General features: G+C 53.7%; 1 protein-coding gene across 1 annotated transcript in view; it reads left to right on the forward strand.

Moving 5' to 3' along the window:
* CHAF1A (chromatin assembly factor 1, subunit A (p150)) overlaps positions 1 to 13,675 on the forward strand; it is a gene marked incomplete at its 5' end in the record, with an annotated part of 42,437 nt that overhangs the window by 25,874 nt on the left and 2,888 nt on the right. The window contains 6 exons of the mRNA XM_011943614.1: positions 523 to 749; positions 1,293 to 1,461; positions 1,563 to 1,643; positions 2,538 to 2,630; positions 3,954 to 4,218; positions 5,435 to 5,898. Of these exons, the coding sequence (XP_011799004.1) occupies positions 523 to 749; positions 1,293 to 1,461; positions 1,563 to 1,643; positions 2,538 to 2,630; positions 3,954 to 4,218; positions 5,435 to 5,898 (1,299 nt within the window). The remainder of the gene's footprint in view (positions 1 to 522; positions 750 to 1,292; positions 1,462 to 1,562; positions 1,644 to 2,537; positions 2,631 to 3,953; positions 4,219 to 5,434; positions 5,899 to 13,675) is intronic.

The raw sequence follows: 13,675 nt of genomic DNA on the forward strand, positions 1-13,675 counted from the left end.
TGAGCCACCACGCCCAGCCTAATTTTTGTGTTTTTAGTAGAGATGGGGTTTCACCATGTTGGCCAAGCTGGTCTTGAATTCCTGACCTCAGGTGATCTGCCCTCCTCGGCCTCCCAAAGTGGTGGTATTACAGACATGAGCCCCTGCCCCCGGCCTTTTTTTTTTTTAAGTGAGGTTTGTTGAGATATAATTTACATCCAATAAAATACACCCTTTTCAGGACATTTGTGTTAACAAATTACAGGGCCAGCTAACCATAATGAAGATAATACACTATTTCCATCACTCAAAACAGCTCCCTTGTAGTCTCTCCCCCCACCACCAGCCCTTGAGACTACCAGTCTGCCCTCTGCCCTGTAGCTCTGGAAACTCACCTGTGTGGACCCACACAGTGCCTGGGCTTTTGAGTCTGTGCCTTGACCTTAGCCTGGATGAATCCCACCAGCACCCTGCTGTGTGCGTCCATGGTGCCTCCTTTCTCCCATTGCTGGAAGACCCCATCGGGTCTCTTCTTGATTTCAGACCCTGGCTGGCTCCTGTGGGAAGTTTGCCCCCTTTGAAATTAAAGAGCACATGGTCCTGGCTCCTCGGCGTCGGACCGCCTTCCATCCAGACCTCTGCAGTCAGCTAGACCGGCTCCTCCAGCAGCAGAGCAGCGAGTTCTCCTTCTTGAAGGACCTCAAAGGCCGGCGGCCCCTGAGGTCCGGACCCACCCAGGTTTCCACCCGGAATGCAGATATTTTTAACAGGTCAGAGCCTGAGGAGGTCGGCCTTCACCCACTAGTGACGCTGGAGGGCAGCATCCTGACCCCTGGGGTCCCCGAGGTGGGAGCTCGGGGTCCTTCTGCTGCTTGCCTCCTAGTGCCCTTGGGCCCTGGACTTCGGTGCTGACTAAGGCCTCTCTCCACCTGGCCTTCCTGTGAGCCCCTGAAGTCTTCCTCTCCCTGTCTTCCTAGCTCTTCCTGGAGGAATCTTACTTCCCTGCTGGTCTCCAGTGAAGGATACCCCTCCCCTCCCCCCATCTTGCAAATTTCCTGTTTCCACAGAACCTCCCTTGGTAAAAATGCTCTGCGGCTGCACCTGGGCAGCCTTCTTCCCTCTCCCCCTGCACCGTCCTCCGTCTGTCCTTTCAGTCCATGTTCCTGACCTTTCTTTGGGGATAGGCAATGCTGCTTTTTAACAAATGCCCATCTTTCTAGAACTGCTAGGCCACCTTCACTGGGAGGTTCCCGAGAGGTTTGGGAGCGAGTCTGTAAGCAGCGCAGTCCTGAGCCTGGGGTTTTCCTTCTCAGTGACGTCGTGATCGTGGAGCGCGGGAAGGGCGATGGCATTCCCGAGAGGAGGAAGTTCGGCAGGATGAAGCTCCTGCAGTTCTGTGAGAACCACCGGCCGGCCTACTGGGGTACCTGGAACAAGAAGACGGTGCTCATCCGTGCACGAGACCCCTGGGCCCAGGACACGGTGAGTCGGCCCCGGAGTGCCTCTGTCCCTGCATCTCCTCACTGTGCCCCTTTCCTGCAGCCCCAAAGGCAGCTGTGAGTCCCGTGTGTTTCTTTTCTCAGAAGCTCCTCGACTATGAGGTGGACAGTGATGAGGAGTGGGAAGAAGAGGAGCCCGGGGAGTCCCTGTCCCACAGTGAGGGGGTAAGGATGTGCCCTAGCTGTGTTCACTGACAGATGGCTTGTATTTGAGTCCCTGTCCCACAGTGAGGGGCTAAGGATGCAGCCCAGCTGTGTTCACTCACTGACAGCTGGTGTTTGACCTGCTGTGTGGCCTGAAACCCGAACATACCTCAACATCCAGACTTGCAGCTTCTCTCCCAGCATCTCATCTGGTGACACTCGCCCACATGGCTGCTGGGGGTGGGAGCCCGTCCGCATCTGCACCGTGGCCCCACAGCCCCCTCTCGCCTCCTGCCGGCCTGCCACGCGCCATTTCCACCTGACTGCCCAGCTGCTGTGACCTAGTGGGCTTTCTGCCGATGCTCACAGTGTCTGTCGGGAGGCCATGCCGAGCAGATGTTCACAGCTTTACATTTTTTTGTTTCTTTAAGACAGAGTCTCGCTCACCCAGGCTCGAGTACAGTGGTGCGATCTCAGCTCGCTGCAACTTCTGCCTCCCAGGCTCAAGTGATTCTCCTGCCCTAGCCTCCAAGTAGCTGGGACTACAGGCGCCCGCCACCATGGCCGGCTAATTTCTTTTTTGTATTTTTAGTAGAGACGGGGTTTCACCATGTTAGCCAGGATGGTCTCGATCTCCTGACCTCTTGATTCACCCATCTCGACCTCCCAAAGTGCTGGGATTATGGGCGTGAGCCACTGCGCCCGGCCAAGATTTCTATTTTTAGTAGAGACGGGGTTTCACCATATTGGCAAGGCTGGTCTGGAACTCCTGACTTCAGATGATCCACCCACCTCAGCCTCCCAGAGTGTTGGGATTAGAGGTGTGAACCACTGCGCCGGGCCCACTTTATGTTTTTAACAAGACATACTCTGCTTTTCTATCTGATGAACTCTTTTTTTTTTTCTCCTTTTGAGGATGATGACGACGACATGGGAGAGGATGAAGATGAGGACGATGGTTTCTTTGTGCCCCATGGGTACCTGTCTGAGGACGAAGGTGTGACAGAGGTGAGGGAGTGAAGAGGGAGTCACCGGCTCAGAAAAAGCTCATTTCCGGACTGGTCCTCAGTGGCCTGACCTGGCAGGGTGACAGGGGTCCCAGCCCAGCCATATGAGATTTGGACTGCCTTCCCAGCATGCAAGCTCACTTGTGGGAATGGCTGGGCCTGAACTTGGTATTACCTGGGAGGGTGGCAGACAGAGGAGGAGCTTGCAAGTGAGGGGAGCCATAGGAGCAGACACCCTGGTGAGGGAGCATGGCCGTGGTCTGGGTTAGAAGGCTGGAAACCACCCTAGCCGACGTACAGTCAGCATGCAGCAAGACGTGTGCATCATAACTGTTGCATTTGATGACTTCTAACAATCGAGTGAACGTGGGTAACCACCGCCCAAAATAAAACATAGAACTTCCTATCTCTCCAGAAGACTCCCCACGTCTCTGCAGGTGAACCTGCCTGCCACCCCTTTCTGGATTCCATAAGATTGTGGAACTTTCTTTCTTTCTTTCTTTCCTTTCTTTTCTTTCTTTTTTTTTGTTTTTGAGACAGAATCTCATTCTGTTACCCAGGCTAGAGTGCAATGGCCTGGTCTTGGCTCATTGCAACCTCCGCCTCCCGGGTTCGAGCAACTCTACTGCCTCGGCCTCCCAAGTAACTGAGACTACAGGCGTGCGCCACCACAACTGGCTAATTTTTGTATTTTTAGTAGAGACGGAGTTTCACCATGTTGGCCAGGCTAGTCTTGAACTCCTGACCTCAGGTGAGCCACCGCACCTGGCAGGAACTTTCTTTCAAGCAAGTTGTTTTTGGGGCTCTGAAGCCCTGTCATTTGGGAAGTGGGGATTTGGTGGGAGTGTCTCAGGGCTGTTGTTTGGGAAGTGGGGATTTGGTGGGACTGTCTCATGGTTGTACTGGAGGGCCATGCATTCCTTGTGCATATCTGACCACCGAGGCCTGAACTGTCTGTCAGAGAGTGGGCTCAGGCCCTACATGTGTCTGCCAGATGCCCGGGCCATGTGGGTAGGCACCCGACCCTGTTAAACGGCTCCGTGAGCACACATTCACCAGAAATTCAGAGGGGTGTTAAAAGAGGCCTCATGGGTGAGCTCAGAAATATCTTGTGACTCTCCCAAAGGAGACCAGGTGTGAATTACTCCATCTGGAAGAGGGGCAGCCAGCGCATGGTGTGCTCTGCCCTGGCCCTGACACTGTGAGTTTTGCACCCCTGTCCTTTCCTCTGGCTCCCCAGCCGGCTGAGACTGGAACCTCAAAAGAGTGCCCGGGCATAGGGGAGCAAGAACCCCAAATAAACTTCTGCTTTTTAACCCACAAGGAGTGTGCCGACCCTGAGAACCATAAGGTCCGCCAGAAACTGAAGGCCAAGGAGTGGGACGAGTTCCTGGCTAAGGGGAAGCGCTTTCGCGTCCTACAGCCCGTCAAGATCGGCTGCGTGTGGGCAGCTGACAGAGACTGCGCAGGCGACGACCTGAAGGTACTGCAGCAGTTCGCAGCCTGCTTCCTGGAGACCATGCCTGTCCAGGAGGAGCAGACGCCCAAGGCCTCCAAGACCTCCAAGCGGGAGAACAGAGACCAGCAGAGTGAGTGTGGGTGGGGCTTCAGGCAGGACCTCCCCTTTTCAGGGGTGTGGCCGGGCCACCCACCTATTCCTGGGCCCAGCTAATTTCAGGGCTGAGGGCAAGAGTCTCACAGGCTAGTAGGTCCATGATGCAAATGTTCTTTCCACAAATAACAGAGGCCAGCCCTCTTCCCGCACACATCCGTACATTCGATGATGTCCCCAGCGGCAGGATGAGGCAGGTCCAGGCTTGTTTTATCAACCAGGACTCAGGCACAGAGAGTGCTGGAGTGGGGGCCAAGCTTTCTCAAAAGCCAGGGAAGGGCCAGGCACAGTGGCTCAAGACTGTGATTCCAGCACTTTGGGAGGCCAAGGTGGGAGGATTGCTTGAGCCTAGTGCTTTGACACCAGCCTGGGCAACATGGCAAAACCTCATCTTTGCAGAAAATACAAAATTACCTGGGGGTGGTCTCATGCACCTGTGATCCCCTCTGCTCATGAGGCTGAGGTGGGAGGATTGCTTGAGCCTAGGAGTTCCAGACTACAGTGAGCCATGATACTGCCACTGCACTCCAGCCTGGGTGACAGAGCGAGACCCCGTCTAAAAAAAAAAAAAAAACTCAGCCGGGCGCGGTGGCTCAACCCTGTAATCCCAGCACTTTGGGAGGCCGAGATGGGCGGATCACAAGGTCAGGAGATCGAGACCATCCTGGCTAACCCGGTGAAACCCCGTCTCTACTAAAAAATACAAAAAACTAGCCAGGCGAGGTGGCGGGCGCCTGTAGTCCCAGCTACTCAGGAGGCTGAGGCAGGAGAATGGCGTAAACCCGGGAGGCGGAGATTGCAGTGAGCTGAGATCCGGCCATTGCACTCCAGCCTGGGCGACAGAGCGAGACTCCGTCTCAAAAACAAAAACAAAAACAAAACAAACCAAAAAAACCTCAAAAAACTGGGGAGGGACTATGGCACACAAGGAGAGCAGGGCTGCCATTTGGGTAGGAACAGCAGGCATTTGAAGTCAGCCCTAGCAACGCATATTCCTGGCCAAGGCTCACTTCTGGGCAGGTGCGTGGGTGCTGCCCTGTCTTACAGCTGCCCTCATGAGGCCACCTATCCCTGAAGCTGTCCGTGCCCAGAGCCTCAATGGCGAGGAGGAGCTGTATGTGTGTTTTGTTTTTTGGCCTGTGGTGATAGGTGGCTCCCGAAACCTCATGCCCATCCATGTTCCCTCCCGCCAGTCCTGGCCCAGCTGCTGCCGCTCCTGCACGGCAACGTGAATGGGAGCAAGGTCATCATCCGGGAGTTCCAGGAGCACTGCCGCCGGGGACTGCTCAGCAAGCACACCGGCAGCCCCCCAAGCCCCTCCGCTACCTGCCTGCACACCACCAGCGAGGACACCACCATCCCCTCCAAGTCCCGGCTCAAGCGGCTCATTTCCGAGAACTCAGTGTACGAGAAGCGGCCCGACTTCAGGATGTGCTGGTACGTGCACCCGCAGGTGCTACAGAGCTTCCAGCAGGAGCACCTGCCCGTGCCATGCCAGTGGAGCTACGTGACCTCGGTGCCCTCGGCCCCCAGAGAGGACAGTGGCAGTGTCCCCTCCACGGGACCCAGCCAGGGCACTTCCATCTCGCTGAAGAGGAAGTCAGCGGGCAGCATGTGCATCACCCAATTCATGAAGAAGCGCAGGCACGACGGCCAGGTGAGGCGGGGCGGGCAGGTGGGTGCCCCTGCGGGGTGGTTTTCTTTTTTTGGTTTTTGGTTGTTTTATTTTTGAGATGGAGTCTTGCTCTGTGTCACCCAGGCTGTAGTGCAGTGGTGCGATCTCGGCTCACTGCAACCTCTACCTCCTGGGTTCAAGCGATTCTCCTGCCTCAGCCTCCCGAGTAGCTGGGATTACAGGTGCACACAACCACGCCCGACTAATTTTTGTATTTTTAGTAGAGACAGGGTTTCACCATGTTGATCAGGCTGGTCTTGAACTCCTGACTTCATGATCCACCTGCCTCGGCCTCCCAAAGTGCTGGGATTACAGGCGTGAGCCACCTCGCCCAGCACTTTTGTGTGTTTTTTTTTTTTTTTTTTGAGACGGAGTCTCGCTCTGTTGCCCAGGCTGGAGTGCAATGGCATAATCTCGGCTCACTGCAACCTCTACCTCCTGGGTTCAAGCGATTCTCCTGCCTCAGCCTCCCGAGTAGCTGGGATTACAGATGCACACCACCACACCTGGCTAATTTTTGTATTTTTAGTAGAGACAGGGTTTCACCATGTTGATCAGGCTGGTCTTGAACTCCTGACTTCATGATCCACCTGCCTCGGCCTCCCAAAGTGCTGGGATTACAGGCGTGAGCCCCCTCGCCCAGCACTTTTGTGTGTTTTTTTTTTTTTTTTTGAGACGGAGTCTCACTCTGTCACCCAGGCTGGAGTGCAGTGGCCGGATCTCAGCTCACTGCAAGCTCCGCCTCCCGGGTTTACGCCATTCTCCTGCCTCAGCCTCCTGAGTAGCTGGGACTACAGGCGCCCGCCACCATGCCCGGCTAATTTTTTTGTATTTTTAGTAGAGATGGGGTTTCACCGTGTTAGCCAGGATGGTCTCGATCTCCTGATCTCAAGATCTGCCCCTCTCGGCCTCCCAAAGTGCTGGGATTACAGGCTTGGGCCACAATGCCCAGCCTAAAACTACTCTTAGAGCAGTTTTAGGGTCACAGCAAAATCGATTGGAAGGTACAGAAAGTTCCCATACACCTCCTTCCCCAAAGCCAAGCCAAGCCACCCGTTACCAACATCACCTTCCAGAGCAGGGACTGGTTACAATCAATGCACTCAGGCCGGGCACTGTGGCTTAAGCCTGTAATCCCAGCACTTTGGGAGGCCGAGGTGGGAGGATCACTTGAGCCTGGGAGTTGGAGACCAGCCTGGGCAACATGGCAAAACCCCATCTCTATAAGAAAAAATTTTAAAATTAGCCAAGCAGTGGCGGTGGCGTGCACCTGTAGTCTCAGCTACTCAGGAGGCTAAGGCGGGAGGATTGCTGGAGGCTAGGAGATTGAGGCTGCAGTGAGCTATGATCATGCCACTGCACTGCAACCTGGGCGACAGAGCGAGACCCTGTCTCTAAAAATAAATACATAAAATCAGCACCACCCAGAGTCTCTGTTAGGGTTTGTTCCTGGTGTTGAGGGTTCTGTGATTTGAATGAATGTTGGATGCTGTGTGTCCACCTTTATTCTGAACAAAGAGGCCTCTCCCTGCTGAAAGTCCCCTGTGCTCTGTCCGTCCAATCCCCTGGAAATCACCAACCTGTCTGTCTCCGTGGATCGGCCTTTTCCACATTGCCCTGTAGCTGGAATCGCACCGTGTGTGGCTCCTTTCACTTGGCAGTATGCATTGACAGTTCCCCCATGTCTGTTCGTGGCTTGATAGCTCATTTTTTTTTCACACCGAATAATATCCCATGTGGTAGCGTTTTTATTTTTGTTCAATGGTTCTTGAATTTTGCATTCAAGCACAGTTATTAAGCACTTACTGTGTTCCAGGCACTCTGATCGGTCTTTCAGACACAGGGATATGCAGAACGCCGCCCAGTGTAAGCCACAGACAGGAGCCTGTAAGGGGAATGAATGGCTGTGTGATTCCAGCCTCATGGGTGCCTCAGAGGCACAAGTGCATGGAGCCATGGGGTGTGTGGTAGGGGCACTGCCTGATCTTAGGAAAAAACTCCCATGCCCATAGAGCCAGTGGCCCCTGGCACCCACCCCTGGCCATAGATCAGCTTTATTAACGCTTATTGCATACTTTTTGTCCTTATCACACTGTTCGTAACTGAGTTTCTCACTCTTTTTTGTTTTGTTGTGTTGTGTTTTTTGAGTCGGGGGTCTTACTCTGTTGCCTAGGCTGTAGTGCAGTGGTAAGATCACCACTCACTGCAGCCTTGACCTCCCCAGTCTCAGGCGATTCTCCCACCTCAGCCTCCGGTGTAGCTGAGAGGGACTTACAGGTGCATGCCACCACACCCAGCTAATTTTTTGTAGAGACAGGGTTTCACCATGTTGCCCAGGCTGGTCTCCAACTCCTGGGCTTAAGCAATCCCCCTGCCTTGACCCTGCAAGGCACTGGAATTATAGGTGTGAGCCACTGTGCCTGGCTCCCTGAGTTTCATTTCTAATCTGTACTCTTCACACAGACCTATCTGTCCCTGTGAACCTTGGGCTTTCCTTCGAGGCCACGATGTGATGGAGTTACAGGTTTTCAGAGACTTGGAACAAGGAGCAAGACAGTGGATAACCCCAGGCCCTGACTTGCATCCTCTTCTCTAAGGTTGAAAGTGGTTGTTGGCTGGGCGCAGTGGTTCACTCCTGTAACCCCAGCACTTTGGGAGGCCGAGGCGGGCAGATCACCTTAAGTCAGGAGTTCGAGACCATTCTGGCCAACATAGTGAAACCCCGTCTCTACTAAAAATACAAAAATTAGCTGGGCATGATGGTAGGCGCCTGTAATCTCAGCTACTTGGGAGGCTGAGGCAGGAGAATCGCTTGAACCCAGGAGGTGCAGGTTGCAGTGAGCCGAGACCACAATATTGTACTCTAGCCTGCGCAACAACTCTGTCTCAAAAAAAAAAAAAAAGGCCGGGCACGGTGGCTCACGCCTGTAATCCCAGCACTTTGGGAGGCCGAGATGGGCGGATCAGAAGGTCAGGAGATTGAGACCATCCTGGCTAACATGGTGAAACCCCGTCTCTACTAAAAATACAAAAAAAAAAATTAGCCGGGCGTGGTGGCGGGTGCCTGTAGTCCCAGCTACTCGGGAGGCTGAGGCAGGAGAATGGCATGAACCGGGGAGGCAGAGTTTGCAGTGAGCCAAGATCGCGCCACTGCGCTCCAGCCTGGGCAACAGAGCGAGACTCCACCTGAAAAAAAAAAAAGGTGGTCGTTAGGGGCAGGGAGGCGAGAGAAATGGCTCCTGAAATGATGCTGTCAGCATAGCAGGGCCTTGATATGCTGTGAACCTCCCTGAACTGTCACAGCAGGAGGGGCCATCAGAACATCCCAAAGGGTCCGGGGCTGTGACTGAAACTGTTCCTGGCACTCCCTAGAGCCCCTGTCCCTTTACAGTGTGTCATGTGCATAGCTCCCCTGGCTCTCTGGAGGCAGCTTGGTGCCAAGGGGAGCCCAGTGCATTGGAGCTGGGGCCCCAGGAGGCCCCCACGCAGCTTTGCTGGACGCGTTCTTTGTCCAGGCCCTGTGTGAGCAGTGCTTTTTTCCCTGGTCACCTGAACAGCCTTAGAGGGAACCAGAGCTCCCCAGTCTGAAAATGATCAAGGCGGGAAGGTCCTATCTGGCTGTGTCACTATGCAAGCAATGTTCCGGGGCCTTTACCAATCAGCCCTCCCCTGGGAACCCTTGTGTCCCTCACATGTTCCTTCGGGGTCTCATTGTCCACACAGCGGTCCAGACCCTGGACGGCCTCCTTCCCCACCCGCCTCAACTGATTTGATGTGGCAACTGACTCTCCCAGCTGGGGTGCAGTGCCCTGCCTCGGCCTCCCAAGCACTGCTCTTGCTCCCTGTCAACATGTGGCACTTGCATTTCCCCACCCAGAAAATGGCGCCCTGAGCCCCACACGCCCAGCACCACGTGTGAGTTACTGTGTTTTGGGGACAGTGAGTGCCTGTTATCATCCCTAACCACAAGGAAAGAGGGGTGCACCCAGTTTAACTAGAGTGGGTCAGAGAGGTTGAGAGGGCCTTGGAGTCACCAAAACATGGCATCTCACCTGCTAATGGATGGCAGTGGTGGCTGCATGTGCGTGATTGGTGGTCTCTGCTGCGTGGCCCAGGTGAGGGCCTCCTGAGGCTCAGCAGTGCAGTGGATGCACGAAGGTCACACGTGAAGGAGTGGAGACCCAGGCCCAGCTTGGTGCTTACCCTCCAGCGCTGAACCTCCTGCAGTTTGAGACGTAAACGTCCCTGGGGAGCAGTGCCTGGTGCTGCTCAAAGCCTGTGTTGGGAGGGGCACATAGGTGGGACCCAAAGGTGGGGCTGGAAGCACATGAGCCCAGATGGGACATGTGCCCTGGCATTGTCTGCTTTTTTTGTTGTTGTTGTTGAGACGGAGTCTCGCTCTGTCGCCCAGGCTGGAGTGCAGTGGCCAGATCTCAGCTCACTGCAAGCTCCGCCTCCCGGGTTTACGCCATTCTCCTGCCTCAGCCTCCCGAGTAGCTGGGACTACAGGCGCCCGCCACCTCGCCCGGCTAGTTTTTTTTTGTATTTTTAGTAGAGACGGGGTTTCACCGTGTTAGCCAGGATGGTCTCAATCTCCTGACCTCGTGATCCGCCCGTCTCGGCCTCCCAAAGTGCTGGGATTACAGGCTTGAGCCACCGCGCCCGGCCTGTCTGCTTTTTTTTTGAGACAGGGTCTCACTCTGTTACCCAGGCCAGTGTGCAGTGGTGCAGTCACAGCTTACTGCAGCCTCCACTGCTGGGCGCAAGTGATCCTCCTGCCTCAGCTTTCTAAGGAGCTGGGACTATAAGGCACGTGCCACCATGCCCAATTAACTTTTCAGTATTCTGTAGAGACAGGGTCTATGTTGCCCAGGCTGGTCTCCAACTCCTGGGATCAAGCGATCCTCTCTCTCCAGCCTCCTGGCATTTGGTAAAGCTGCTGACTGATGCTTCTGCACCCCGGGTAGTGAGAAGCCGTTCATCTGCAAGTGGGTGTACGTCCATATGTTTTTACTAGGGTACACTTTTTGTCCCATTTGAGAGTTTTCATCTTTTTTTGTTTTCTTCTTGCTTTGCTCTAATTTAAAGAAACAGGGTCTTGCCCTGTTGCCCTTTATTATTTTAGGTTCAGGGGTACATGTGCAGGTTGGCAAACTCATGGGGGTTTGGTGTATAGATGATCTATTTGGTATTAAAGTATTTTTTCTGAATTTCTCCCTCCCACCGTCACGTAGGTCTCAGTGTCTGTTGTTCCCCTCTTTATGTCCACATGTTCCTATGAGAACATGCGACGTGTGATTTTCTGTGCCTGCGTTAGTTTGCTGAGGATAATAGTTCCCAGCTTCATCCATGTTCGTGCAAGAAGAGGTTTATTATTATTATTATTATTATTATTTGTAGATACCGGGTCCTGCAACGTTGCCCAGGCTGGTCTTTGAACTTGTGGGCTCAAGCAATCCACCTGCCTCCCAGAGTACTGGGATTACAGACCTGAGCCAAGGAGTCTTTAAATCTTTTCATTCAGAGCTCAAAAGAGATACTCATCAGGCATTCTGACCTAGTGGGGTGAAGTGCCATGTATCTGTGAAGCTCTAGGACACCTCAACTCTTTGGGCCTCTGTTTTTAAAAATTTTAAAATACAAGGAAGGATGTGTTTGCCCTTGCTGACAAAACATTATGTGATCGAGATAAAACTAAAGAAGCATAGGTGGCTGGGTGCGGTGGCTCAGGCTTGTAATTGCAGCACTTTCGGAGACTGAGGCACTTGAGAGGCCAGGAGTTCGAGACCAACCTGGCCAACATAGTGAAACCCTGTCTCTAAAAATACAAAAATTAGCTGAGCATGGTGGTGCACGCCCATGATCCCAGCTACTCAGGAGGCTGAGGCAGGAAAATCACTTGAACTCAGGAGGTGGAGGTTGCACTTGAGCTGAGATTGTGCCACTGCACTCCAGCCTGGGCAACAGAGCAAGTCTCCATCTTAAAAAAAAAAAAAAAAAAAGGCGTAGATGTTAGTGACACCATCTTCATCCCATGTAGTCGCTAAACGTTTTCCTGACTCCCGTTTTCTATAGTCTGCGCTTCTCCGTGTCTGCGTTTAGCACTTGCAGTGTCGCTGGCGAGATGACAGCTATCCCCGTGAAACAAGCTGCTGGCTCGGTGTCATGTGTTAAAGCCTGTCTTGAGCCTGAAGGGTGAAGAGTGGTGATTGCTCTGAAAAATTTTGGATCCAAAAAAAGCCTAATGTGTCAACACGTCTCCCGTGTGGAGGAAGGGCCCAGTGACTGGAGGTGGCTCTGAAGAAATTGGCGTGTTCCTTTTGTTTAACGTCCCCAGACACCTCCAGATCAGAATGTCCCTCAGCAGAGTCTATAGCGGACTCTTAGACTCTTCTTTGCTTAACTATTCTTTCAGAAAGGTAATTGAAAATGGCCATAGGCCAGGCTCGGTGGCTCATGCCTGTAATCCCAGCACTTTGGGAGGCTGAGGCAGGAGGATCACTTGAGGCCAGGAGTTCGAAGGTGCAGTTACCTATGATTGCACCACCGCACCCCAGCCTGGGTGACAAAGCAGGACTGTTTCTCCTGTGTCCTCACAGGGTCAACCCATGCTGCCTGGGGAGAGGGACAGCCTGGGCTCCCAGCCACTGAAGAGGATCCAGGAGGGGAGCCCTACCCAGGAATTGATGGGGCTACAATAGGAACCCAGTCTGCCTGCCCAGGTGCTGTGCTCTTACGTACAGCCCACGAAACCAGTCTACTGCCCGACCGTTGTGTTGCTGTGCGGTCACTTTTCTAGGCGAATGGAGGTTTCTGTAGAGGAAGACTTCCTGGAGTGTTTTGAGGACTAGCCTCCCTGCTGAAATAAGTGTGGCTCTGTGTCCTGGGAGGGGCTTGTCCCTGCTGAAATAAGTGTGGCTCTGTCCTGGAGGGGCTTGTGTTCATGCATGGAGGCTCAGCACTGATGCAGAGGCTCGTCGTGGCCTCCATGCATCCTGTCTTTCTCCTTTGGGGAAAGCAAATGGAAACGGCTGAGGAATCTCACTAGGGCCAGGTGCGGTGGCTCACACCTGTCATCCCAGCACTTTGGGAGGCTGAGGTGGGAAGATAGCTTGAGCCCAGGAGATGGAGACCAGCCTGGGCAACATAGTGACACCCCCTTGTGTCTACTAAAAAAAAAAAAAAAAGGCTGAGCCTGGTGGCTCACGCCTGTAATCCCAGCACTTTGGGTGGCCGAGACGGGCGGATCACAAGGTCAGGAGATCGAAACCATCCTGACTAACATGGTGAAACCCTGTCTCTACTAAAAAGTACAAAATAGGCGGGCGTGATGGTGGGCACCTGTAGTCCCTGCTACTTGGGAGGCTGAGGCAGGAGAATGGCGTGAACCCGGGAGGTGGAGCTTGCAGTGAGCCGAGATAGTACTACTGCACTCCAGCCCGGACAACAGAGTGAAGAGTCCGTCTAAAAAAAAAGAAAAGTAATTCACAAGTCACAGTCATCGCTTCACGTCAGGGACATGTTTTGAGAGGTGTCCTCAGGCAATTTCATGGTTGTGCTGATGGACTAGGTTGCTCTTACATACCATGGATGGACAGCCTGCCATATGCCTGGGCCATGTGGTACATAGCCCAGGGCTCCTGGGCTGTGGACCTGTGCAGCAGGTGACTGACTGCTCAATCCTGTAGGCACTTGTAACCCAGTGGTATTTGTGTCTCTAACATAGAAAAGTCACAGCAAAGGCCAGGCGCGGTGGCTC

This window comes from Colobus angolensis, unplaced genomic scaffold (assembly GCF_000951035.1).
Source record: "Colobus angolensis palliatus isolate OR3802 unplaced genomic scaffold, Cang.pa_1.0 Scaffold22, whole genome shotgun sequence".
Taxonomy (NCBI): Eukaryota; Metazoa; Chordata; class Mammalia; order Primates; family Cercopithecidae; genus Colobus; species Colobus angolensis.